This window comes from Topomyia yanbarensis, chromosome 3, assembly GCF_030247195.1.
Source record: "Topomyia yanbarensis strain Yona2022 chromosome 3, ASM3024719v1, whole genome shotgun sequence".
In the NCBI taxonomy this organism is placed as follows: domain Eukaryota; kingdom Metazoa; phylum Arthropoda; class Insecta; order Diptera; family Culicidae; genus Topomyia; species Topomyia yanbarensis.
This window is the reverse complement of record NC_080672.1, coordinates 308,862,998-308,890,404: the sequence shown is the minus strand read 5'-3', so window position 1 is coordinate 308,890,404 and position 27,407 is coordinate 308,862,998. Positions and strand designations below refer to the sequence as shown.

Sequence of the window (27,407 nt, the reverse complement as noted above, 5' to 3'; positions counted from 1 at the left end):
GAGTTTTTAAAGTCGCTGAAAACTAACAAGAAGTCAAAAAAATAATTTGCTTTTCCAATACAGCGTATTCAAAACGGTGAATCAAAAGACACCGAAAGGATATATTCCGTAACTTCATATAACCAAAAATTTGCGAAAAATTCGTAATTGATCTATTGAAATCTTAAGTAAAACATGTATAGACATTTTGAATACTCAAATTAATGGATTACAGTGGTACTAAATGGTGTAGCTGGAGAGACAGAATACGAATTTTTATTCATCATGTACTTAACCACAAAAGTAGGAAAAAGACGCAGTTTTTCGAGTACACAACCTCAACTATCACAAAATACTGACAAATTACTTCGGAAATAACCCTTAGCTTTCCAACTAATGAACCATTTTGACCTGTGTTATGCTGTTATGTCTACTAATTGTGACTGTCATCGAAATTTCATTGGAAGCGTTCTCAGCTTAGGACAAATATGGGCAACTGAAACCTTCGCTGTAAGTTATAAGATACATCATACTTGCATCCCCAATCGAGAGTTCAGGGGGACATTGAAGGAGTTTTTGTCTCGGGTGTAATTTAGGGATATTTTAGTACATTGTAAGGTTATTTTTCATAAAACTCTATACCGATACAATAAATAGGGATTTCCAATAGTTTTATCACAAAGTTGGTATTATAAGCTTTCAATTGACATATATGAACATATGCTTCATGCAAATTTCAGCAGAGATACGAAAAGTTGAGAAAACACACGTAGTATGTCTTTTTTCATAATTTTTATCTTCAAACATCCATATTACCTAGTTATGTCGAATATTTTTCTGAGATACTTAGGAGTTTTCTTAGCTAGAGTATATAGAAATACTCCGAATGAAATTTAATTAAATTTGAGTTGATGCAATTTTCAATTTATGGCCACATGCCCCCCCAAAGTGCTATCCTAGTAGATGGCAAGAAGGTCGGAGTTTAGCATAAGCATAAGAAATCGCCCGTAGTTTCTCCTCCGTTATTAATGAGAACCAAATTAGGTCGCAAAATGTTCATTGGAGCAACATGCTTGGGAATAACATGATGAGCCACATTGTACAATCTACATTGATCCCTGCATGCTGATCAATACCGACGCCGGCCACGTCCGAATGCAGATCTTCTGGGAAAGGAAGGCATGTTCGTCCGATACATGTTGCTACTAGAAACCGAGTAACCCTCTGCATCTCCACATGTATCACGGGAAGGGGAGAGTTGTTAGTAAGTGTGCCAATAGCGTTATCATATAATAATTGCTCTGGGCAGCCCGGCTGCCGAGAATTTGGGAAATTTATCATTTGTTGTATTAATACGATTAGCAAAATACGCAATTTGAACTCAGGATAGCCGGCTATAAGGAGCACTGCTTATATTTTTTACTAATATTCAATCACTCGACGAATTTTTTCGTGGTTTCTATCGTGTCGGTGCTGATTTTATACGGCGATCGTTTGAATAAAATGCGGAATGTTATACAGAAGGTATTTGCCTCCGTCTTTATTTTTTTCTTGTGTCGAGTACTATTCTCGTAGATAGTTGGAATTGCACATGTATAAGGATTTCGTAGTAAGAGGGGGCTTTTATTAATATTAAACTTTATTAAGGAGTGTGAATACAGGAACGCAAACTGAATTATTTTCGTTGTTGCCTTGTGTTGTGAAGATGATTTTGGCGAATGCACACTGACTTCATTGTGTTTCAAGAACACGATCGCTCGAAAAAGAAGATATTATTTAGTTTTTGGTTCTTTTTAAATTCTGGGTAGCCGGCTACTGAGAGTATCCTATGTTTTCTAAACAAAAGCAGTTTCAACTTACAGAGCCGACCGTGGGAGTATTGCATAGAACAGCTAATCTTATCTGCGTAATGGACCGGCTCACTATTTATTGCGACATTAATTAGTTTCGCTATTCCTTCTCTACGATATATTTTGCATACTACCGAGTGATAACACGACATACATATAAAGAGTTATGATAGCTCGAGATGTTATAAATCAACGAAAGCATTTCCTATTTTCCATATCGGATTGTTTGTGAAATACACGTATACGAACGATAATATCGAACATTTAAGGGAAATACAAAGGATCGTTAACCTGATGCGCGGGCTTGTTACCAATAACGGAACGTCCTGGAACGACCCGCGATCATCGATACCAGTCAAATCACAGTCCCATTGGAGCCAACCTCCGAACAACTATTCATTTTTACGATATTGTCTTCTCGGCTAGATCCGCTCGCACCCTTTCATTTTGCCACTATTGGCAGAAGGCCGACAGTTCCCAGTCGTCGCCGGTCTAAGGATCCAATGTCATCAATAGACCTAGACTCGCATGGTGGCATGACATAGAATTGAAAGCTAACCAATGGACATGACAGCAAAACACTCATTCTTCGTGCTGACGTAACTGAAGGTAATTGCCAACCGGTCCCCGATCCCTCTCGCGAATTGTCAATTCTCAAACCTTATCTATGATTAAAGTCATAACTCAAATAAGGCCATGTGTTTTCCCTATGCACATTGAATGCTCTGTGGATCAGTTCCCCCGTTGGTAAAGCAAACCCTAAACAAACATAGAAATTAGTTTACCCAGTCCAACGAAAAGTTGGCCGACCGGCGGATACGTGTTCCCTTACAGTGCCATCACACCAACGAATACCCCAAATTTACATGCGACGAAATATCTGTAATCCCGAATGTAAAAGAATCTAAACCTATACTCATTTGCAATAAAATAAGAAAGCAAAAAAAAACAGTTGAATATCCAAGGTGGCTTATTTTCAAAGATAGCACCGCCGATAAAACACCCAATAAAAATAGGTGACGCGGATGAAAATAGCTGAGCACCGACCGGCTGGTTTGCCACCTATTTTTCGGGCGAAGAATTTTGAGGCGGCACCTGGTAGTCGCTAGTCGCCGGTGAAACGCCAATTGCCAATTTTTCTTATTGCCGTATTTTTTCACTTTTCGGATCGAATTTTTTCTCTGAAAATCCATTTTTCACTATTTTTATAATGTACACTGTATTTCTAGATGTTTTTTGTGCACTTGTATTGTCCTTGTATCGGGAATCGACGGCCCGTAATGCGGGAAAAAGATTTTTTTTTTTCATTTGCCGGAATTCGATTTTCACAAACTGTCACCACTCGCGTCAGTCGAAAATATGCCGAAAAATGCGTTTATCACTTCACTTTGTATGATCGTTAAATTGCACTGTTGTTCACACTTTCAATAACCAAGGGCAGTAAACTGTGCCGAAAATGATCAAAATTAACCCACTCGAAGGGAGCTCTACGAGAGTCAACCGCTCGCGACGAAGATACACACTCGAATCCTGGCAAGAAGGTCGGAGTTTAGTACATCAAAGTCGCAACGATCAAGGGCGAATTCCGATCGGTTTTCGTCAACAGGACTAATGAATTCGCATTTGGGTTTAATTATTTTTTTTAAAGCGAATGGTTTATGATGTTGGTCAATTTTAAAAATCAATTTTCAATTTTTAAAATAGGTGTTGGCGGATCGATCAGCTCAATGCTTGGGTCATTCACAAACTCAAAGTCAAGCAGTCGCCTGTTAATGTTTAAGACAGCTTTGCCTTTTCGTAAACTAATTGCGATCATCGATTCGGTGAGAGAAATTTCTTGCTCTGATGATACATTCACAAGTATTCTATTGTCATCTTCATCAGAAGTAATAATAGGATAATAATCGACATTCGCAGAATCGACAAAATGCTGCACGATGTCAGAATGTACAGTGTATAAATCTTTGTTTAAATTCGGTCTTAAGTATATGCCACAAATGAAGAGATGTTGCCGTAAGACTTTAATTTGCGCAATTACTTGTTCCAAGTGGTCACATTCTACAACAGTAATTGATTTGTATCGAAGGAGAAATTTTGTTCCAATATAGGTAATTATGTTCCCTACCTACCATCAAAAATTCAAGTTGGGTACTTTTAAGGGAAAAAAAGTTATTTAAAAAAACTTATCCTTGTCCAAACTGAATTTATTTTTTCAGCGTATTTTTATCGAAAACTAAACAAATGAAAGACACAATCATCTCAGAATCCAATTTCTCAACTGCTAGTTGCCTGATACATGCAAAAATTATCAGTAACGAATTTGGTATATATTAGACCTCTCCACATTTTGAAAAAGTTTTGAAATATACATGGGTCAGCTCAAATTTTTGTTCTAGGTGTGAATTTAAGAACTTTTGCCAAAAATGGCTTAATTTGGATATGATTTAGAGGTGTCTCCAATCAAAAATCGTGTTTTTGCTATGTATCCATAGGAAGATCACTTAAATTCTGATTTAATAGGCCCTACATGCCCACATATCATCAAAGGTTGTTCCTTAGACATATCTTAACATGTTTTAACAGGTGAACATAGCTCTAATCGCAATAGAAAATTTGTTAATTGGATTTTTATATAGAAAAGAATACCAAAACCAAAAGAAATTACTACTAATTTTCTTTGGTTTTGATAAACTTTTCTATATGAAAATACTATATATTCATAACATACTTGAATGAGGCCAACGATGAGCCATTTAACATCATCGATATATGCGAGATTTAACTAAATACCACTTGGCAATACATGAAAAATTATCTTGTCTATGTACCCGCCCGGGAAATAGAGATTGATGGTGTAGTCTCCAACAGAGGCCTTAATTGCGAAGTATGGAGTTCGCTCCTTCAAGAAACCTTTGTTTCAGCCAGTAAAAATTCTGGTTTGCAAGCAATTGCGTTCAGAAAAAAATCAAGGAGTATTTGAACACAACTTATTTTCCATCTGCGTCATGTCAAACCTTTCGCCAAATCTGCTCTTTCAAGCTTTGACCTTTTGGGCGGAGCTAGTCTACCTGTTCGCCGTTTTGTGCCGCGAGGCATGAACTTATTATAGAAACAAGGTACGCTGTGGAAAATGTATTTAAATTATGTGAAAACAAAATGAAACATTCTTTTAAGGAACACTCCGATAATGGAAAAGACCGACAATGACAAATTTCTACGTTTCCTTGTACACTAAAGTGCGAGAGTCTGACCATCCCATTGTGGGAACATCCTCTAATGCGCCAAAAAATTTCCGAAAGAGGAAAATCAGTTTTCTCTCCTAAGCATCCTCGTAAAGGCCTGAGAGTGTCCCTTGAAGGGTGCTGTTACAAAACCGAAGTAAGTGGTTCCCCACACTATTTATAGTTTTATATCTACCTATCAACGACCAGCCCACATCGTTACAGTTACAGTTTCTCCGTTTTATGGAGCATGGAAAGCACTCTTTGTATGTCCTGGGGAAAACATGGGAGGTTTTGAGTACTTTATCTGAAAAATCATAGCAGATTACTTTAGTTTGAATTTTTTCGCAGTGCTCCATTCCGGGTAATGAGATGGCGGACACTTGGATTAGAATGATAATGAGAAGGTAGACATTTAGGCATCAGAAGTTTTTAAATATTGCTCCTCCGAGGACGGAATCGCAAAGGTATCAACAAACCTTGGTCCAAGAGAATGGATGATGGCAAGGCCCATCTCCGACGCATTAAGGTCGTGGAGAGCGGTCTCTGCGCTTGTGGTGGCGGTTATCGCGATATTAAACATGTTGTCTGGTCGTGCGCTAAGTATTCTAGTGCCAGATCTCCGTTAAACGAATCCCTTCGGCGTCGTTTCAGTGCAGTCTGAGATGCCATACCAAATTCGTTACTGATACTCTGCGTGTATGGGAAATTGGATTCTGAGATGATTATGACTTTCATTGGTTAAATTTTCGATAAAAATACACCGAAAAAAAATTCCTTGAACAAGGAAAAGTTTTTTTCAAATAGCTTTTTTCCTTAAAAGTGCACAACTTGAATTTTTGACGGTAGGTAGAGAACCGATTTACCTATATTGGAACAAAATATTCATCCAAATCAAAGATGGGTAAATCGACTTTAAATTTTTAAAATCGATTTTTTTTTCAGTGTATGAGTTGATGAAGAATTTTTTCAATATTTTCATTCAAAAATTCAACTAATTATGTAAAAATCACTCCAACAACATTTTTTGTAAGATTTGTCATTTTTAGACTATAGCCATTTGAAAAAAATTGGTAAAAAAGTTTGACCCTTTTCAAAAGACAGTCTAGATCATTTTTGGAAAAGCAAAGTATGCAAAGTGGCTTTTTGTGATAAAGTTCTCATGTACAGAAAGTTTCATTAAAATCGGAAAGGGTGCTGCCAACATTTGTTCGAGTTGGCGCGATATTCGTCATTATTGATTAAATATGTTAATAAGTACCGTTAAATGTTGTTTAATTTTTTTGTTGGTTAAAAAAATCTGAAATTCTTAGGGAACGTATCTTGGTCGTCCTGTAGCTCAGGGTCAACCGTGCAAATCACTCATCTGCAGTTTCCGCCCTAATGCTCTGCTTGTGCGAACCAAAGTTGATGTTTCCCGGTATCGTTGATACATGTTATTAACAGTCAATTTTGGAAAGTTGAGAACCTTCCTGACCACGTTGACTTTTCAACGTAAATGCACCGATTTTCTATTGTTTCCCGTGTTCCCTGTTCGATAACTTTCGAACGTTTCGACTGATGAAATTTTTGTCACTGATTGTTTCGGATCCAGATGCATTCATTTGTGTGAACTCAAAACGTTACAGTAACTAGAAAAAAGTGTTAAAATTCTTGATGGAACAGATACTGTTAAAGAAAGAAATCTTCATTTCCTGCAAGGATCGGTGCAAAATATATGGTACATCTTTACTAATTATGCTTGTTTTTTACATTTATCTTCGACAGTTTGCGGAGCACGTATTTCGAACCTTCGATGCAAACGGCGACGGAACGATCGACTTCCGGGAATTCCTATGCGCCTTGAGTGTTACTTCTCGGGGCAAACTTGAGCAGAAACTGAAGTGGGCTTTCTCAATGTATGACCTGGATGGAAACGGTTACATATCCCGGCAAGAGATGCTAGAAATCGTTACCGTGAGTTCTGTTCAAGTTTCTTAGAATTAGCATTTTTCTTTTGTTCTGCAAACTAAATGACGACACTTTGATTAACCGCTTACAATTGAAATCTAGGCGATCTACAAAATGGTCGGCTCGGTGATGAAGATGCCGGAAGACGAAAGTACACCGGAAAAGCGAACGGACAAGATCTTCCGCCAGATGGACCGCAACAAGGACGGCAAGCTGAGCCTGGAGGAGTTCATCGAGGGGGCGAAAAGTGATCCGTCGATCGTACGGCTGTTGCAATGTGATCCGCAGGCGCAGTGAGCAATTCCAAACTTTCTTCTTCGGCGCCGGCGTCGTCATCGTTGGCGCCGGCGTCGACCTGCTACTACTGCTACTATTACTATTATTATAATTAGAGAAGAGGCGGATGATGATGATGATGATTGGCTAACAACCACAGTTGAAAGGGCGAGTTCAAACAGCGAAAAATGCCACCGCGTATGCAAAAACCAACAAAAACAAACTCTGCAAAACGCTAATAGTAACTCCGATAACATGAAATCTAATAATTATAAAATTTTACTATTATATAACAATATTTATTACAAATCACAGTTTATAATTTACAAATTGAGAAAAAGATTTAAAATATTAAAAAAAACACTTACAAATAAGTATCACAAAAGTTTAAACACAAACAAGTAAAGTAAAATTATATTAAGAAATCGTTAAATCAGCTGCAGATTTTTTAGATAAATATATGAGCGAGTTTAAATGTAAATATTTTTTAAATTGATATTTCTTTTCATCGCTTTTTGCGGCACAGTTCCGCCTCATCAAATATATTCGTCACCTTCATCCTGATGCTGGTTTTTTCTATGCCCTTTGTTTGTAGTACCCAACATCATTGTAACGATTTCGATCATGTATGTATAATAGATAGTTCACGATTGATTTCCGTTCTATCCCTAGTTGCTGTTGATTACTTTCATCGATGTTCATTAACCCACCCCCTTTATTCTGCAAGCTGAAAGTGATTATATATAAAAAAAAGAAGATTCCCCGTCTTTTCCTCTGTATTGGATTTTTTAGGAATGTTGAAAATAGTGTGATACTACCCTCTAGCTATTAAACCTATACTCAAACGAAAGGAATATCAATAAAAAAAATATTGAACGAAATGCTTCCCGGCAACATCCACCCACGCTACAAGAGAGGCTCTCAACCGAAGTGGTTCACGCTTCGGGTGCTGGGATCCTAACCTGGCATTCTTCACTGCGCTTTGTTCCGTACGAAAAAGGAATAATTCTTCTCAAGCCTTGAGAACTATTGTTCCCTTCGTCGTGCCATCTGTCTTTAACGGACAAAGAGCAGTGAGAAGGGTGACGATTTTTTGTGCCATCACATGTGCCACACATAGCAGCACAATCACACGGAACCGAACGTGTGAGATGTTACCGAGGAAGCTCTTCTCCGCCCACATTCGCTTGCTGACCACCTATAAACAAATGAACGGAATTAAAACAAAAAATTAATTCGGGGCCTAATATTGTGAACACGGACAACAACAACAACAGAAACAACAACAACAAAATATAACAAACAACTAAATAAAAGATGAATTCTTCGCTGCCTCCGCGAATTCACATTAGCACATCTGCCTAAGCGATACGACTGCGAACAAACAAACAAATAAACAAACAAAAGTGCAACAGACAAAAAGTTATACAATACACACGCGAAAATGATGGAATTGAGAAAAAAAACTTCCTGATTTTTCACGGTGGTAACAAAAAGGAGAAGACAAAATGAGAACACAGTTGTAAGCAGGAAGAGTTAAAGTTGTTATCTTTTGAAATTTAGTGAGTGTGCTAACGTTTAATCATTAATCATATTTGAATGAGGAAGAAACCCAACTGAAAAAAAGAGAAGGTAGTCTTGAGTCCCCCTCCCCCAAAACAAAATAAAAACGTAAGCAAACTGAATCACGGTAGGATTGAATTCCTTCCAAGTATTGATCCTATTTAAACGTACGAAATAAAATTATAAATGTTTTTCCTCTATTTATTATATATTTTTGTCGTCTATTTTACCTAACATATTACACGAAATGTTGTTCTTTGAAATCAATTTACGAATTTCGCAACTTCTAACCATCGATTTTATAACTTAGTTTTGAGTCTACTATATTCTAGTACAGTGCAGGGGCAGCTTACTCCTTGCGAAATCCCCCTTAGTTTTATTACCCCTATTCTACACCATACAGTGCATATCGTTTCTGTTATTAAACCGTAAGTTAAAGACAATTTCATTTAGTACATACAAGTTTTTCATGATAGCGATTGTTAGCTACGCATCGGCACGACAGGGAAGGTCCGATTATGCTAAACATATTTTTGTACAGTTTTTTTTTAATAAAATTAATATCTTTTCACATTTTATTTATTACATTTGTGTTTGCGTTTTGCGTTACTGTGTTTGAAAGAAAATCGGCACTGCAGTGCAGAGCAGTGAGAGTAATTTTGCCAGGAAAAAGGAACTGTTAGTTGGTGCTGTTTCTATTTTGTATATTACAAAGCGAGAAATCGCTAGGTTAAGGATCTCAACTCTCGCCAATAATGTAAAGTGGAATTATATCTCATTTGGCCGAATTTCTAATTTCCTCTAACTTGATAATTAGTAAATCTATAAATTCGTTTCGATAGCTTTCTGTTTCTAATACGTTAAATATGTTATGGTTCAAGAGAGTGTCGTTAAGAGGTAGTCCCGTTTATTAGGATACATTATTTATTCATTTATTTAATTATCTATTCATTTATTTATTTATGTATTTATTATTATTTTTCATCTGACCTACTTGGTAAACATGAAACATAGGGTGACGACTAGTCCATTTGAAGTTGGTATATAGAGCACCCTCCAAGTGGGCATAAAAACCGCGCGTTCCATTACATTGGAATGAAGTTAAGTATATGTAGCTAACTAATCAAAACAGTTTTCTAAATCACATCTCATGCACTAAGTAAGCCAAAAAGTTTGTTGTTTATGCCTTTTTCTGAAAACATCACTTGATACTGAGAAATCAAAAAAGTCACACCCACTATTAAAATATTACACACTCTTATGAGTTCGTTCTGTTCTCCGTCAGGTACAAGGAACATTTTTTTTTCAAAACCCTAGCTCACTTAACGTGTAAACTGAAAAGTGCGCAAAGCCGAAAAAATATTCTTGTGCGATGCAGAAAACAAGGCATATTCCCATCAGACATCAGCAAACATGTTCCGATGTATTTTCCAGTTATTGGAGTCAAACAGCCCCTATCTCAATGAACTAAACGGAAGAATCAACAAATTTAAGAAAACACTACAGTTGCCCTTCATCAGTACATTAAAAACGAAATCTTAAACAATCCTACGATCTCAAACTTCAAGTAAACCATTTATATTGATCTGCCAAAGCATGTTAGGATGACCTTTTTCACCACTAGGCCTGCAGTGTGCAGGGCTCTGCCAAAGGTTTCCAGACTTAAGGGGGCGCATAAATCTTGATTTATTAAATAAGTAAGGATAAGTAATAAACCGAAAAAGGAAGAACCTTGCGCATGTCAAACAAAATAAAAACAACATCATCACCATTGCAATCAACGAGCGTTTGTCGGAGCCCAGTGGCCATGACAACCGGTGATCCTTTCGGGCCAGCAATAATATCAATTTCAAAAACATCAACAGAAAGCAGAGACTACCAAACAGTAATGGGATAAGGACACTGGGCAACATAGACCCTATCCGGAAAGGTAAGGAACTACTTCGATGAGCCATCGGTGGCGGTTGGCACGGGAATCCCACCTCTTTCCGGCTGAGTGCCGAGTCTATTAGTGTCTTAACGGTACGTGTAGTCGACTTACCATTAATTTCAGATAAACCAACCTCGACCAACGATGTTCCGTCAAACAACTGCGTCGGCCGCACCGTTCCTCTTTCTCCCAACTCACCTAAACTAAAGAGTTGCTAAAGAGATTCTGGGCGGATTTTCCACCAGTCCCACATTGCACATGCACGAGATACGCTTTGCAGCAACATTATCCAGCTCCAAGCTATCGACCCCAGAACATAACTCGAACAGCTGTACACTCTCGGTTCAGTGAAAGCACAACGGCTTACGAGCGAATCTCGGAAGAATTAATTTAATTATATTTAATGATCGTCGCACGTACGAAGCCCGTCTTCTCGGTTCTTCAGGAGGTGCATCTTAAAGATGGTACTAACTTAGCTTCATGACGCAACGTCCGATACAAAGCGGGCACTGCAAGAGAATCCAACATATATTTGTTTATTTGTTGAATCGATACCTACAAACCCCCGTTGGCCTCAAAGTTGGGTTTTCGCCTAAGGATAGACAAAAACTTATTTTTAATCGTATGTACAGTCTAGTGGAAGTCGAATCCAGAAATTGCCTATTTAAAACACGCTGTAGTAATGGTAACAGAGCTGTGGCGACCGTAGCTAGTTCTCCTAAAAGGTAGTCACAGAATAGAGTTAGTACGTAGTGTTCGAATGGGAGCTTGAAGATTCAGGCATTCTAGAACTGTAGTGCAATCCACTCTGGCAGAGAGTAAGTCCGAGACGAATACGGCTCTAGAGCAGTCTCTCCGGATGCTGAGTGTATCGAGGTATATTAACTGGCAACGGTTTTTGTAGTTCGGGAGTTGAAATCTGTTTCGCCATAGAAGATGCCGTATGAACTGGCATAGAACAGCTTCAAAAAGCAGAACAATATTCAAACATTGAGCGGACTAGCGCGCAATAATGCTAGTCGAAGATGAACAACATATAAAGTTTATGGTTTGCCAGTTAGTGTCGAATCCAGGATGACTCCAATATCCTTGACGTAGGAATGTCTTGAAATGCGTGAGTCAGGCCCGTAGCCAGGATTTTGTTTCGGGAGGGGCTTAAAAATTATTGCATAAATGTATTAATTCTGATGACTTGAAACAATCACTGGAAACTGAACGTAATTATGAAAAGTTCTTAGTGAAAACAATTCCAAAAATAAGACAATAGACACTAAAAACTCTAATAATATGTTGCCTGTTACAAGAAAGGCTATAGTGCATCGACGAATTAAATTTGATTATTTTTGATTTACAAGTTAGAAATTTCTCTAGTTACAAAAATGAATAGTCAAGAGCTCAAAGTATTAAGGGCTGCTTGAAAATGCTACGCTGCATGCTACGCTGCTTGAAAATGCTACACATTCGATACACCTTTACAATTTGTAGAAGACGCTAAATTGGAATGAGTAGAAAAATATCCAAAAACCCGTCTCATGAAACTTTACACGCATTTGCTAATTAGAAGAACGAAACCAACGTCAAGGTTGTCCCCATGAATAAGAATATATCAGTGTGAAATCAAAGTTTACCGTTGCAAAGAATGTCCGAACAAAGTGAATGTCGAAATTTGCTTCAAATCTTCTGATAAGGCAGGCGATTTGTAGATGCAGAAAATAGGTTCAACTCCTATTTTCATGATCAGGTTTCTTTCTACTATTACTAGCTCTTTGACTTCATCCGAAGTTTGCGTTAACTCGACTTTATGAAATTTTCAATTTAAATGATACTGATCATGTCGTAATCAAAACAATCCTGAAAAAAACACATGTTTTTTTTCATTTGACTCTCATAGGTAATGGGTTAAAGACTATCTTCGACAACATTATCAGGCAACTCAGAATAACTATCTTTTTATCTATTTAAGTTGATTCTTTTTAGGTACTTTTTATATCATTGTACTTATGAATTAAAAATATCGTAGACTGATTTTCCTAGATCCCTAAAACTATAGTAAAAGTCAAAATGTAAAGTGAGTGCAAAAACTACTGAATTCACTACAAAGCAAGAATGCCTTAGCTCTATTGACTTTTGACAATCTTGCAAAACCGTTGTAACTTGAGAAGATTACCTAGATTAAGTAAATATTATATTTGAACATTTTGGTTTTATTTATTTATTTGATGGTTTTATTTCGGAATTCATGGGGTTTTGGACAATGTCAAATATATATTTCATTGATTTAATCTACTAATGGAAACTACCCAGAATTTAATCTACTGAGCGAAACTGCTCAGAATCTATTCACAAATCGAAAGAAAATTACTTAGCACTGATCACTCAATGCTTCTAATTTACATAAAATTTGGTAAATATAACATTGATGACACCAATATAACTAGAGACTATAAACATAGATAATAATTTCAGCATCACTTGCTCCCGACACATGGAAGAGAACACATCGCACTTGCACCTAATTTGCCGAGGCTTTCTTTTAGAGTTGTCTGTTTTAAATTACAGCAAATTATCCGTTTCCTGTAAAACTTTTGCAAAACTCTTTGCCAATTCATTAAACAAATATGAACACTAATCTGTTTAGTAATAGGTTTGTTTGTGAATAAAAATAATTAGCTCTTGATTTTTTTCAATCATCATCAAGATTGGAAGAGATGTATGATTTCTTGAAGAAAGTTGTAATGTTTGTCTGATTACATGTTTGTTTTATCACTATTTGGGAAAAAGTTTCAATTAAAGTTGTTGCACCTAACGCAACGAAGACGAAATGAGAAGATCAGAGCGCAATTCGGAAAGAACTCGTGTTGAGTGTATAGTAAAGATAGAAGAGTGATCTTGAGTCGATTTAGATTGGTTGATTTTTTCCTCTCTTTGCTCTCTTATTTAAGATTATCTCTCTCATTTTATTCCAAGAAGAGCAAAAACGGAACGAAAGACTGTCACATACTTAAGACATGAAATCGAAACTGTTATCCCAACTTATTGACTTATAGATTCAATCAGTCCCAACATTTTAGTCCCTCTTCGTGATTGCCTATTATTTTACCACTTTTTGCCCGGTCCACTTTTAAAAGAATTTTTTTTGCACGTTTGTCGAAGATATCACGGATTTACGGATTAACAGTGTATTAGTACGGAACGAATTACTCGTAACAATGAAATGAAGCGTTAATAAAAATGGTATTGCGTTAAAATGACGCGAAATGAAAATTCTATTCTCGGCTCAATCGTTCTCAGATAAATTGAAATACTTTTTGTGTAGCGCAGAGTAGTGTACAGAGAACAGAGTGTACAGTGTGCACTGACCTAATACAGAAATTCAAAATTGTGCGCAATTCAAAAACTTATCATTTAAAAATAACAAACTGGGTCGTGGGTCTTTTATATATTTCCTTATGTAAACAATAAAAATAATATAACGAGTTTATGTGGTTGTCCTACAGATCTCGCGCAAGCGCTTAGCCATTGCACGTGGAAACCTGTTTACGAGGCGAGGAAATATTTTTTTCCTCACCAACTATGTCTTGGGGGGGAGTAGTTCATTTCTATCTCGCTATTGTACATTTCCGTGTCATCATCGTAGTTGCTGCCTTTATGTTCGCGAATATCTTCCTTGCTTTTCGCCCTCAATAATTGCCCTTCCAAATAGATTCCATTTCTCCCAAATGTGACATTAATCTGCGAGTAAGCGGTATCCGATCTTGTAGCGGAACATTCATTTTCTCATAGTCCATATACAGAAGGATCTTAATTATAGCATTGTCACACACAACCTTGTGCTTTAAGTTGTGCGAAATGAATGGTTTCGTCTGCACTAATTTGTTGAGCGCTAAATGCCTGCCATGATAGAACTGAATAGAGCCGGTTTCCGAAAGTCTAATCTCTATTTACACCTTCAGGATGCGAATGATCAATAATTTTATAATCACCGCATTTGGCTGGAGCACCAATTCTTGCTTCTGCTAATCACTAATCTCGACAGATTATTACAGCTATAATTAAAGTAACAGTCTCTTGTATTCTTCAGACAAGGCACACAATATAAAAGTTACTTTTTTGTTGTTCGCTTCGCACTGGCTCGAGCAAAAGCATAAAGCACACTGAATTTCGTGACCATTGCCTTCGGTGGTTAGAAATAGCCTTCTTTAACTTTTTCTCAATAATTTGTTCAAACCAAATAAGCAACAAGTTTTGTTAAAAGTCACCGGTTTTTTAAATTTATTTTTGAAAAATTTCGGGGGGGGCTTTAGCCCCCTAGCCCCCCCTCTGGCTACGTGCCTGGCGTGAGTCGAACAGAACAGGCATCGGAGAACGTTTCCGCGCAATCGTGACGGCTGAACATTTGCTCTGGTTTAGAACCGTTCTGTTCAAATCACACTACGTACTGAAGCTGTTCAGTTCACTTTGAAGAAATTCGGTATCTTCCGAAAAATCGTCATATCATCTCATCACCGAAGCGGGGTCTTTCTAGTTTGATATTGATGTCATTAAAATAGAGGAGATATATTACTGGGTCGAGGTGACTTCCTTGGGGGATGCCGGATGTAGCGAGAAATTATGCAGATAGATCGTCCTTAATGCTGATTTGGAGTTGCATTCTATCGTTTGCAGACTTGTCGAAGGGTTCAAGAAGCCCGACAAAAATCGACGGTACACCATCTGGACTTGAAGATACTTTCAGCTTTGAATTTGCTGCAAGCTCGACATAGGTTTAGATTTCTTTTGACGCTAGATGTTCCACACGTGTCTGTAGAGGGCTCGTCTGTTTTGCTGTTTGTATGCGTGGTTAAGTTGCACGTAGTGGTTTCGTAATGCTAGCATCTTACGCACCGAGAATTTTTCAAAGCATAAGCCCGAGCTCGTTGGGCAGTTTTTAATGTTCTTAGTTGATTGCCAGGGAGAGTGTTTATTGGCACCAATTATTGGCTTTGGTACATGCCGGTACATCAAATAATTAAGAACATTAGAAAACGTCGTCGCTGCATCGCTCAAATCGTCGTTGTTCCAATTTTCGTCCCAATTTACATTCAACAGCGTGCCAATATTGTTTTCGTATTCGTATGCGTTTTCAAAATCGTAGACGACGGAGCTAAGAACCTTTTCAAAGTTTACTCCTATGTTACCATTGAGCACAAGTTGCAGTGAGGGATGATGACGCAACTGCTGGACTGAAAGAAACGGATTCGTGGAACAATATGGAGCATAATCTCGAGCGCTTACATTATTAATTTACCAAACAGTGATACTACTGTAGTTATCAAACATACATATGCCTTGCGGGCGTCAGAGTTAAAAATAATCGAAGCTCTTTTTTGACGGCTGAAAATGAACCTGATGCGACTCGCGGTGTTATTCATTCAGTTGAATATCGTACAATATATTCATTTCACTAATTATATAGGAAAATGTTTTCAAATGCCGGTAAAGCATGTGAAACAACAATCATCATCGCTTACATTGTGCCAGGGCCTACTTTGATGCGTTTGATTCGTTGCTGCACGGCCGCTTCGTGTAATAATCGGAGACGAATGAAAATCTGCATGGTTGAATGGGCGGTTTGTTCGTTTGACATTTTCAGCTGCGTCACTGAATATTGAAAATGAATGCGGCTGAATATGATCAATTTTCATTCAATGAATTTGAATATTTTTAACTCTGGCGGGCGTTGCGATCACAACGGTAGACAACATAAGCCGAACCAAACACAAGAGTACGGTTGTCAAGCCAAGCCTCTGTCAAGGCGTTATAACAGCAGCCGGTAGTAGCTAGCAAATAGCTGTCCGCTGAAGAATTTAGGCCATCGTCGTTCTGGTAGTAAACCTAGATCATGGAAACACGAAGAAATTAAGAATGTTTACTCATTCAGCCGATATCTTCTAATTTAACGCAATGACATATTTCCAATGAATTTCAAAAAAAAATCTTCCATAGATTGTAGCCCGCTTTAATTGCAATCGATTGATGTGTAAATATGTAGGGTAAAGACCTAATTTTAGCCCCATTAGAGAAGGTGCCACACTATTCTATTAATTACGCAGCCTACAATCGACTAAATGCGTATAAAGTGGCATCAGTATCCTTGCTTCGTTCCCAAGAACGAGTTTAGTACCAAAAATGTCCTGAGAATGAGGAAATATTTCTGTTTGGGCGCCACGAAAACTTGAATCGAATGCTCCTATTTTCGCACTACCGTTTGTACCAATGCGTTGCCAACAAATATGGCAGCCGCTGCTCTAACTAATGGCTTCAAATGGGTAGGGCGATAATAGAAATAGGGCGAAAATAGTCTCCACACTAGGGTGTCCCAAAATGACATCATGTTAAAAATGTCATCGGGCTCACTTCCTAAATGAAAGGTTAGGGTATTAGGACCACTTTCTTCTTCGGAGTGAATTTGCTAAAACGCTTCCTACTGGTGGCGAATTTAGATTTTTTGAAAAATGGACCGATTTTTGATAAAATTTCAAAATTATGCCTGTTGGTCCTGAACTGTCTTAGATTTTTTTTTCAGCATTTTTTATTTTTCTGGAGATCCAAATGGAGAAGTTTGGTTAGTTAGTTTGTACAAATTTTGAATTATAAGAGCGGCAGAGCCATTAAAATTTAGTAAAAAGTGAAATTTTTGATGTTTTTCAGTATTTTTTCTTCAAAACTGGGTATCTACAAAATTTTAAAAGTATATAAAACACTTTATATAGTTGAGCCGAATAAGCAAGCGTAATTTTGCTGGAGAAAGCGTATAGCTATGGTTAATGGGGTATGAGTTATTTAAGTTTTTGTTAGATAACTTTGACCACACATTGTTTTTCGGAAAATAGAAGAAAAATGATGAAAAATGACGTTTTCTGTACGTCTTCAGTATGTCAGGAAGAGGTTTAATGAGCATCTGATGATTTTTTTGTAACTTTAATTATAAAAATAAAGATAACTTTGCTAATGACGCTAAGTCTCTAATTATTATTTGAAGAATTAATTCTCCATAATTACTTCTAGGAGGAATCTTCAACAAAATCATTGTGTCAGAAGATGCGCTGTATTCCGTTGTAAAACTTTTTCGAGGATATTTGCCTCAAATTTTACTATCTCGGAATTATTTGATCTAAACAGTAAATATCAGTTTTTTAACACTCACCTCACTCTTCTGCATTTTTCTTCACTTTAAAGTTCCTAACATGGAAAAAAGACCCTTTATATAAAATATGAATACACCAATCAATTCAGCCTTCAAATATACGCCATAACTTGCCATTAACTCGACATATTTGTTGAATTTTAGTGATTTTCAAACCCGCTAGGTGGCTATTAGTATACAAAATGTTTTAAAAAAAATCGTCAAATGCTCATAAAAACCGATTCTGATGAACTAGAGACAAGCGAAAAACACCATTTTTCATAATTTTCTTTTTATTTTCCGAAAAATAATATGCGGACTAAGCACACTTAAGTTGTTTTATTTTGCAGAACAGTGTTATTTTTGATGAATATCATAAAATGTCAAAAGGTTATTTAACAAAAACTTAAATAACTCCTACCGCATTGGCCATAGCTATACACTTTCTTCGGCAAAATTACGCCACTGTATTCCGCTCAACTATATAAAGTGTTTTTATACTTTTAAAATTTTGTAGATACTCAGTTTTGAAGAAAAAATATTGAAAAACACCAAAAAATTCCATTTTACTAAGTTTTAATGGCTCTGCCGCTCTTATATTTCAAAATTTGTGCAAACTAACTAACCAAACTTCTCCATTTGGATTTCCAGAAAAATAAAAATAGCTGAAAAAATCTAAGACAGTTCAGGACCACTTCAACAGGCATAAATTTGGAATTTTATTAAAAATCGGCCCATTTTTCAAAATATCAAGAATTACCACCAGTAGGAAGCGTTTTAGCAAATTCACTCCGATGAAGAAAGTGGTCCTAATACCCTAACCTTTCATTTAAGAAGTGATCCCGATGACTTTTTTTAACATGATGTCATTTTGGGACACCCTACTCCACACCCTATATGTCATCGCTTTGAATTCAAAGTTATAGGATGAATAAAGGTTTGTCACGCTTGCTTGTTGCTTTCACATTTATTATCCTTTGATAAATGCGACAAAACCTGCAACAGGCATGTTGGTCCATGCAGAGTCTCCGCAAAGCAAGCTGTTTACGCCTTAAATCCACTGTTCGAAATACGTACGCGGTGACGTTCGACGTGGAATAATTTAGTTACAAATGGCGGGCCATTTTTTCTCAACTAGGTATGTGGTATTTTTTTCGAACAAAAAAAAGGTGCAGAACACTTTTTTATTTTATTTTTTATAAACAATTGCTTAAAAAATATAAAAAATATCAATTTTTTGATCATCACTAAGAAACTGTGTTTTATGACGATTTTATTGTTGGTTAGTTCGTGAAATTCGGTCAATTAGGTCACCCGTAGTAAATTTTTAAAAATAAACGGGCTAAAAACTTCATATGTCAATATTATGGCCAAAAATTTTTTTTTCGCGAATCTCACCTGGATTTGGTTTTGTAATGCTAAATAAATTTTGTAAACGCGTTAAATTTTAGCATCCAGTAAATTGTAGTTAAAACAAACCGGGTCTTTTTTCGTGACAAAGCAAAGCTTTCAAACTGTCGTTGGAGTAATCTACAATCTTCAGCAGAGCGGATGAGAAAAAATATCTTGAGATCGTCTGTGAAGGACAGGCGTGGAGTCTTCAGAACAAGTTGGACGTCGTTGATGTGAAACAGAAACATTAGCGGTCCCAAGTGACTTCCCTGCGGTACTCCTGACGTAGAAGTAAATGTGGGTGCTGTTAACTACTATTTTTCGTCTGTAAGGTAGGATCGAAACAACTGCAACAAACTACTGTTAATTCCAAATCTCTCAATTTTATGGATTGTTATGCCCATGGTTCACTTTGTCAAAAGCGGCAGATAGGTTTGTGTACATAACATCAGTTTTAGCGCGACGTTACATACTCTCAGTGAGCCTGAAGAGGTTCCATAATCACTAGCTCGAACAACTTCGAGACAGCACTCAATGAAGTAATTCCACGTTAATTATTGACGTCTCGCTTATTACCCTTTTTATGGATTGGGAACATGCTCGCGGACTTCCAGCAGGATGGAAAAATGCCACTGCCAATAGATGCTCGAAAAATGCGAAGAAGTGGGAGTCGCTAAAACGTCGATGTGCCTTTTCAAAAGTACTGAAGGGAAGCCGTCGGGTCCCGGATAGAAAGACAATTTTAGCCGAGAACAAGTTCTGGTAATCATCGGTTCATTGACATCGATAGCGCTTGGAGTTTCGCTCACGATCGCAACTTGACTAACAGCGAGTTCAATTTGATTAACTGTTAAGGCGCGAATTTCTCCGAAAAAAAGTCTGCACATATCTTGGGATGTGGTAGCTCAAAGTTATAGATGACGGCAGTGCGGATTCCTTGCACTGCTCATTCACATATTTCCAGAAACGTTTACGGTGCGACTTGAGATTGCGCTGAATGTTTTGCGGATATCGAAAGAAACAATCTTGACTAGCTCGTTTATAAGCATGGTTGAGATTGATGTAATGGTTTCTAAGCGGGATTGTGCGACACATAGTAAACTTCCGCAGAGCAGCTCTCTTAATGAACTTCAGCCGTCTCATCGTGCTTGTTTGCCAAGGAGGGCCGGTTTGTTGATGATGAACTATCTTCGGGACGTGCCTGTCAATAACATGCCCAAAAACGTTGAAAAATGTTTAATGTGTCCAGAATATTTAGCCAATCGAGAGTGGAGAAGAGGTCTGCGATACTGCGATGATCAGCTTTGTGGAAGTCGTAACAGACGAGGACCGCAGGGACATTGTAATCGTGCGCCAGGGTGCGATAAATCGTAGCGATCGATGGTGGGTGATGCGCTACTGGTTTCGCTAGAGGAGAGGGAGCCATCACTACTGATGTAGCAGAAGCCTTATCGCTGACAAAACAATGATCAAGGTGGCGGTTATTCTCATTGGCGATAGGATTTATTTGTGGTAACGTGGCTGACCTGTAGGTGTCAAGAAGACTCGCCACCCCTGAGTGAAGAACGGAGTGATCAGAATCCGGGTAAAGAAATCCATTTCGGGCAGATTTCCACGAAATGCTGAAGAGATTGAAATGTCCTAGTATGATGATCTCATCTACCGATTTAGCGCCATAGAGGATGGTAAAAACTGACCTGCAGTGTGCGTCAATATATTCTATGTCACGGACTCGGTCGGGTGGGACGTACATCGCACACGAGTACAACTTACGGTCACCAAGCTCGATTATCGTCCACACCTGTTCGAGGCAATCCCAGCAAGTTTCCTCGACAACTCGTGCCTTCAATCTGCTACTAATTCACCACTTCCAGTAGATTTACGGCTATTTCCAAGGTTCCAGTCACAACGAAAAACCTCATACCCAATACCGAACACCTGATTGGAAAGCGTGTCATCGTTTAACCACGTTTCGACAATGACGATGATATCAAAATTGTTGTCGGAGACTGCAAGGCGATATTCCTCAACGGTTGAATAGATACCACCAACGTTTTGGTAGTATGGTAGCAGCTTGTCCCGTCGTTGATCAAGGCTGGAAATAGAAGAGTTTTGAGGCAAAGAAGAGCTCACATATGCTTTATACTTGCCTGCTGTAGGTTTGCGGAAGACCCCCTGTCCCAACTACGCCACAGGATTGGGACGGCTGTCGGTCGCTGGCTGGAAGGGTTCGACTGTGAGGGAGGGGGGGCTAAGGGCTTCCTGGCAAATGTGCGTCCCAGAGACCGGGATAACGGGAAACCGGAGGTTGTACTCAATGCTGTTGGGCTAGGTAGCACTCGTGAACGACTGCGGGTCGCTGACCTGAAAGAAGACGTCTGGTACCGATAGGAACTTTACGCAATTGACTGGACTGTTGAGCTGGAGTCGAAGAACATTTCGGCGCTAGAAGGTTTCGAAATAGATGAATACTTGCCGCAGTAGAAAGTTTGGGAGACCCTTTTTCCACTCTCGCACACAGGACCGGGACGACTGGTGCACGCTGGCTGCAGTAACTAGGCTGTGGCGGGGGGATCAAAGGCTTCCATAGTATAAGCGGCGGTGCATCTCTGATGCCTACTGACGAAATCTATTCTGTCTCTGCTGGTCGAAGTTAAATTCGCGAACCACCACTCCAGTTGGCCAAGTAGACGCTCTGAGTGTCACGCCCTTCATTTCACTCTGCAGCTCGACTCGTAAGGAAACAAAATTGAGTTTTGTGAGATCAACATCCTTCTTGGCCAACAAGATTGCTTTGGGTGTATCGCTTATTCCGAAGCATTATTAGGTCATAGCGACGTTTACATCCACTGTATGGATCGGATCGAGGCGGCTCAGGTAGACTCAGAACTGCTCCCGCTCAGGAGCAACTGTTCTGATTTCCCGCTGAATTGATCGAGTACCACAGGCAGCGGTTGCAGTGGCGCGAGTTTTAGCGTAATTATCGCGATTTGTTTTTGGAGTGGGTAGATCCCCTGGAAGTCGCTTGTTAAACAGTCCCCTTTGAGCTACAAAACCAGAATTAACCGGAAAATGTATCTCAACGAGGTTGGAGAGATTAGACACAACTGCGTTCAGGTAAACTACCGCCTCGCATAATTTTTAGTGTTTAGACCCACTGCGTTCAATTGGTGTAGGGATCACTAGGATATATGTGTCGGTTTTCCATTTTGCGCTTTGTGCGGAGGTTCGTCACCCCGACCCGGTTGAATTTTGCGCGCGCTTTTTTAACCTGAATTTCACCTTAAACTAAAAATTCATTAATTTTGTTTTTTGACGTAAGTGCCAATCCCTTTATTAAAGACTTTTCGTTGTAGTATTCAACAAAAAATCTTTGTTTAAACTGATCCTGAACAGCTTCTCTTCGTTAATCTTCCGAAAGTCGCGCTAGTGCACTGAGTGCACACTGCTCTGAAAATCTAGTGAAATCGTCCAGCGGCTGCTTGTTCAGTGGGCCATTTTCGCGACTTCTGGAGGGTCAAATAGGTGTCAATCTGAATTGAACAAAATATTATCATATATGCTGACTTAGTTTTATTTCAACTGTTCTTCAATTAACAAAATTTGATCCGTTTTAACTGGTTGGTGTTTTGAATATAAAAGTATTGCTAACTGAAGTTTGATTATTTCGTAATAATTCCGAGCTGGTTTCATAAAAGATTGTTTTCATAATGTGTTAGCTTCAAGGATTAATTTTTTATATCACAGTGTATTGCCCATGATCGTATATGTGTCCCGCTTTCTGTGGGATTTCCTATCTTTATGGGCCTGATTTGCAATCATGGGCAGTGTAGAGAAAATTCATTACTTCTACTTAAAGCTAAAAAAAAATTTGTATTAAAACAGACACTTTATAACATTTAAGAAAAATAAGAAAAATTGTAATTTCGATTTGTCTCAGTTTTTGAACTCAGCAAAAAGGACAATATTTTCAAAAAGCCATTGCAATAACAAGGTTTTTGGTTGTAATGTGTGGTTGTAACAAATCATACGTTATACATAACAAACGGACAATATTCTTGAAAGGTACAACAAGTCAATAATAAAAGAGTATAAAATGTGTGAAACATGAGTGGTTTGGCAGAAAATTCAGACTGAATAAGCGATCTACGAAAAAAGTTTCGGGTAATCAAGGTTCACGTTTTACGGTATTTTCCATTTCTTGTCCTGTCATTTTTTTAAATCGAAAATTATTTCAATAATTTCATAATTGTTTTGTTGTTTTTTACATCCAACTGATGGTGTAGAATAGTGTGGATACCAAAAACATATCTCGGCAACAACCTGCATCTATTTCTGTATAATGTGTTCTAAATTTTGATTTATTATTTTTCTGTTTCTCGAAAGTAACAACAAAACTAGGGCACATAACAAACAAACAATCAAAATGCGAATACAACCTAACAATAGAGTTCATCTCACAATGAAACAGTGCGGAGGTGACTGGAACAAATCAGGCACACTTGAAGATTCAGGTATGGCGCATCAACTAACTCCAAGAACAATACGAAAACATACAAAATTGATCGTTGACCACTTTATCGGTAGTTTGTATACCAAAAATATTTTGTCAGATATCCCCAACCTGAGAACAGACATACACAAACAGTTACACAAGACAAGATTGATCTTTCCCTAGAACGAAGTGAACATGTAGATAATTACTGATTAAAAATTTCTTCTTCAATTTCTTAAACTTCTTCGAAACAGCAACAAAAACAAGTATAAGAACAAAAAAACAAAATTAAAATGAATGTGTCGTGGAAAAACTGGAAAGAAAATCTTATCCCAGCAAAGAATTCGGTCGAATAAAAGCTGGACAAGAAAATCAGAAAATTCAGAAAATTGATGGAAGAAAAATAATAAAAGAGATATGAAAATGTTTTTTTTTAGAAAAATGATTATCCGAAAGAAATAGGCCCGTTCATTAAGGGGGTCCTCTTATAATTGTGAATAAAGTACCTAATGTTTGAAAATCTTTTTTTGAAGAAATAAAATGACTCAGACATGTGCGTGCAAAATGTTTATTATGGTTTCATCTATAAAATTAAAATTTTCGAGTGTAAGGTGTCAAAAATGGCGGCTCCAGCATAAGGTGTTTTGAAAACCGATCTCATCTGCGGGCACGATACAGGTCGCAATTGGTCGTCTACAAGCAGAAAACCAAAACGATCTTGAATATTACATTCCATAGAGGCGCCCCAACCTGAAAAACATGAAAAAATTCGTAAGTATCGTTTTTTCGCATGATTTTTCCATTTTGGCCCGCTGTAAAAAATCGTTAATGATAAAAATATTGCGATTTTGTTGGTTACAGCGACGGAGAGTGTTGTTTTCTTTTAGGCAAGCAAAACGGCCAAGTTGATTGGTTGAATGGTTCAAAAACAAGAATGTCCGCTGATTCGAACAATGTTGTATCGAGTGTCAAAGTTTGAAAACAGTTTTTCGTGTACAATTTCAGTTACTAGATCTATTTGTCTAAGAATAAGTGAATTTATTGGTTTCCAAGGTCTCTAAGCACGAATTTGAGGTTAGGTTTGGAAAATTCAAAGTGGCGGATCCAATATGGCGAATTGAAAAAGTAAAATATTTTTCAATTTAAATGAAACTTTGTATACATGGGTTTTTGGGGTCACTGAACATGAATTTGAGGCCAAATATGACAAATTCAAAATAACGGATCTATATGACGGACTTAAACGTGAAATATTTATTAATATCAATGAAACTTTTAACATAAAGATATCTGGGATCGCTGCACACGAATTTCAGGTGAGATTGGAATAATTTCGGGTTGCGCAGGAACACTCGATCGCCAAGTTGAAGGCAACTTCTGGTGTGGCGTAGCAAGTAAATTTCACATTAGAGTCCCATGATTTGCACACCACACCAGACATTCATTTAGGAAGTTGAACAACATCAAAAAGTACTGCTTACGTCGATGATCGCTTCCATGTCCTCGGCTGTTTTCAGTTTCTACGCTGATGTGCCGACGAACTCCGTAACCGTTTCGGCAGTAAATTGGTGTCCCCTGACCAGATCTTTTTTAATCCTCGCAGGACACCCAGTTCCCCCGCGACCATATTTGTGCGGTCCTCTCATTTTTCTTCGAAAACCCTACTCTGCTTTCATGAGATCACTAAATGTGTTGGTTAGGCCATATCGGTAGCTTGTAAACACACCAATAAACACTACTGCCACCTATAGAATCAATGTGGACTACCAGAGTTACCTTCGGTCGGTATAGTACCTTGTTTTAGAGCGCGCGGCGAACTTGTTTCTGAGCGTCCGTCAACGCTCAGGACATAGGTCCGTTCATAGTCGTGTAGCGACGAAACTGATCCACGTATCAAAAAAACATTTTACAAACATGTTCTAGACCCTTTCAGCCTTCGATTTATAAAATAAAAAACCTGTTTTAATCCACCTAGCGGTGCGATTGTGCCTTTCTCATTTCTCTAAACTATGGCACGGAGGCTTTTTATGTTCAACATAATTGTGGAAATGTCTATTACATTCTTAGTACACTTTGCACTTATATACAATGGCATGCCAGCCACGAACTTGATGAGCTACGTTACGACGGTGAAACACTTGAAACAAAAAAAATATCATACTCCATTAGCCTAATCAGCATTAGATAAATGTTATCTGCTTGCTAACTCATTTTGTCATGCGGGGGTGGGTATGTGAGGAGGGCGAAAGTCCCACGAACGAACAACTCCCCAGCTTAAATTGGTATGCTTTGTGATATAGTGGTGGTTTAAAGATGATGGGGTTGAAAGGTAGGGGTATGAGGGCTGGATGGGGTGGTGGTCTGAGGGGTGATTTAAAGAGATTTTTAAAGAAGGGGAGTGAACAGTAGAGGGGGGGAGGTGTAACTCCCCTCCGTAAACCATCAACTACGCCCCTGTTAAAATCCAGAAACCTTATGCGAGACGAAAAAAAAATTTGGCCGGGATTAGGTTGATGTTTTTCAGAGTGATTGCATAACCTTTCTATATGAGAAAGGCAAAAATGTGCCAAAATCCAATAAAGTGAACCGTCGTCAAATTTTTTTCCAGTTTGCATCAAATCTCGACGTTTCATGCACCTTGAACACATTTAGCATCAAAAATAAAAATTCTATTTTTAATTTTTCCTATAGTTTATATGAGAAATTTCTGTGTGGCCGCACTCTGAAACCCGTAATTCCGGAACCAGAATTCCGATCGTTCCAAAATTCAATAGCAGCCGATGGGAAGGTTGCACCTTTCATTTGAGACTAAGTTTGGGCAAATCGGTCCAGCCATCTCTGAGAAAAATGAGTGACATTATTTGACACATACGCACATACATACACACACACATACACACACATACACATACACATACACACACATACACACACATACATACACACATACACAAACATACAGACTTTTTCCGATCTCGGCGAACTGAGTCGAATGGGATATGACACTCGGCCCTCCGGGCCGGGATTAGGTTGACGTTTTTCAGAGTGATTGCATAACCTTTCTATATGAGAAAGGCAAAAATCGGATCTTTGAAAAAAATAGAAGAGGAAAGTAGTTCAATAGTGGCTTTTTTCGTAATTTTCTAAAAAAAAGTCTTGGACATGCATACATACAGTTTTGTATGTCACATGAAAATTGATTTATCATGTCGAAACATTAACCGATTTTCAATTTTGTGGCATCTAAACACATCTACGGAGCTATCCATATGTGTCAAAAAACTTTGAATCTGTTGAAGGACAGTGAAGATATAGCAACTCAAACTAGAGAAGTGTTATATCACATAGGCTCTATCAATGCTTACTCTTAGACTCACTCACAGTTGGACTCTGCTAAATCTCTAAAAAAAGTCATTACTCCGAAAGCAGCTCCGACTAAGCGAGTCTGTGCCGCTGCTACGCGATAACGAATTGGACGGTGACTTCGGGCTGACAGGCGTACTGTTCAACTTCCTGAGTAAGAAAGGAAGACACCGACTTGAAATGGCGAGAGGGCTGAAAGTAAGGCTGTCTCCGTCCCGACAAA

General features: G+C 38.1%; 1 protein-coding gene across 3 annotated transcripts in view; it reads left to right on the top strand.

Annotated features, from left to right (window-relative positions):
- The window catches only part of LOC131689408 (neurocalcin homolog), a 490,006-nt gene extending 480,958 nt beyond the window's left edge, over positions 1–9,048 (top strand). For all 3 annotated transcript variants that reach the window (XM_058974470.1, XM_058974468.1, XM_058974469.1), the window contains exons 4-5: positions 6,818–7,006; positions 7,103–9,048. In XM_058974470.1, the coding sequence (XP_058830453.1) occupies positions 6,818–7,006; positions 7,103–7,297 (384 nt within the window). In that variant the 3' untranslated portion in view covers positions 7,298–9,048. The remainder of the gene's footprint in view (positions 1–6,817; positions 7,007–7,102) is intronic.
- The last annotated feature ends 18,359 nt before the right edge of the window (positions 9,049–27,407 follow it).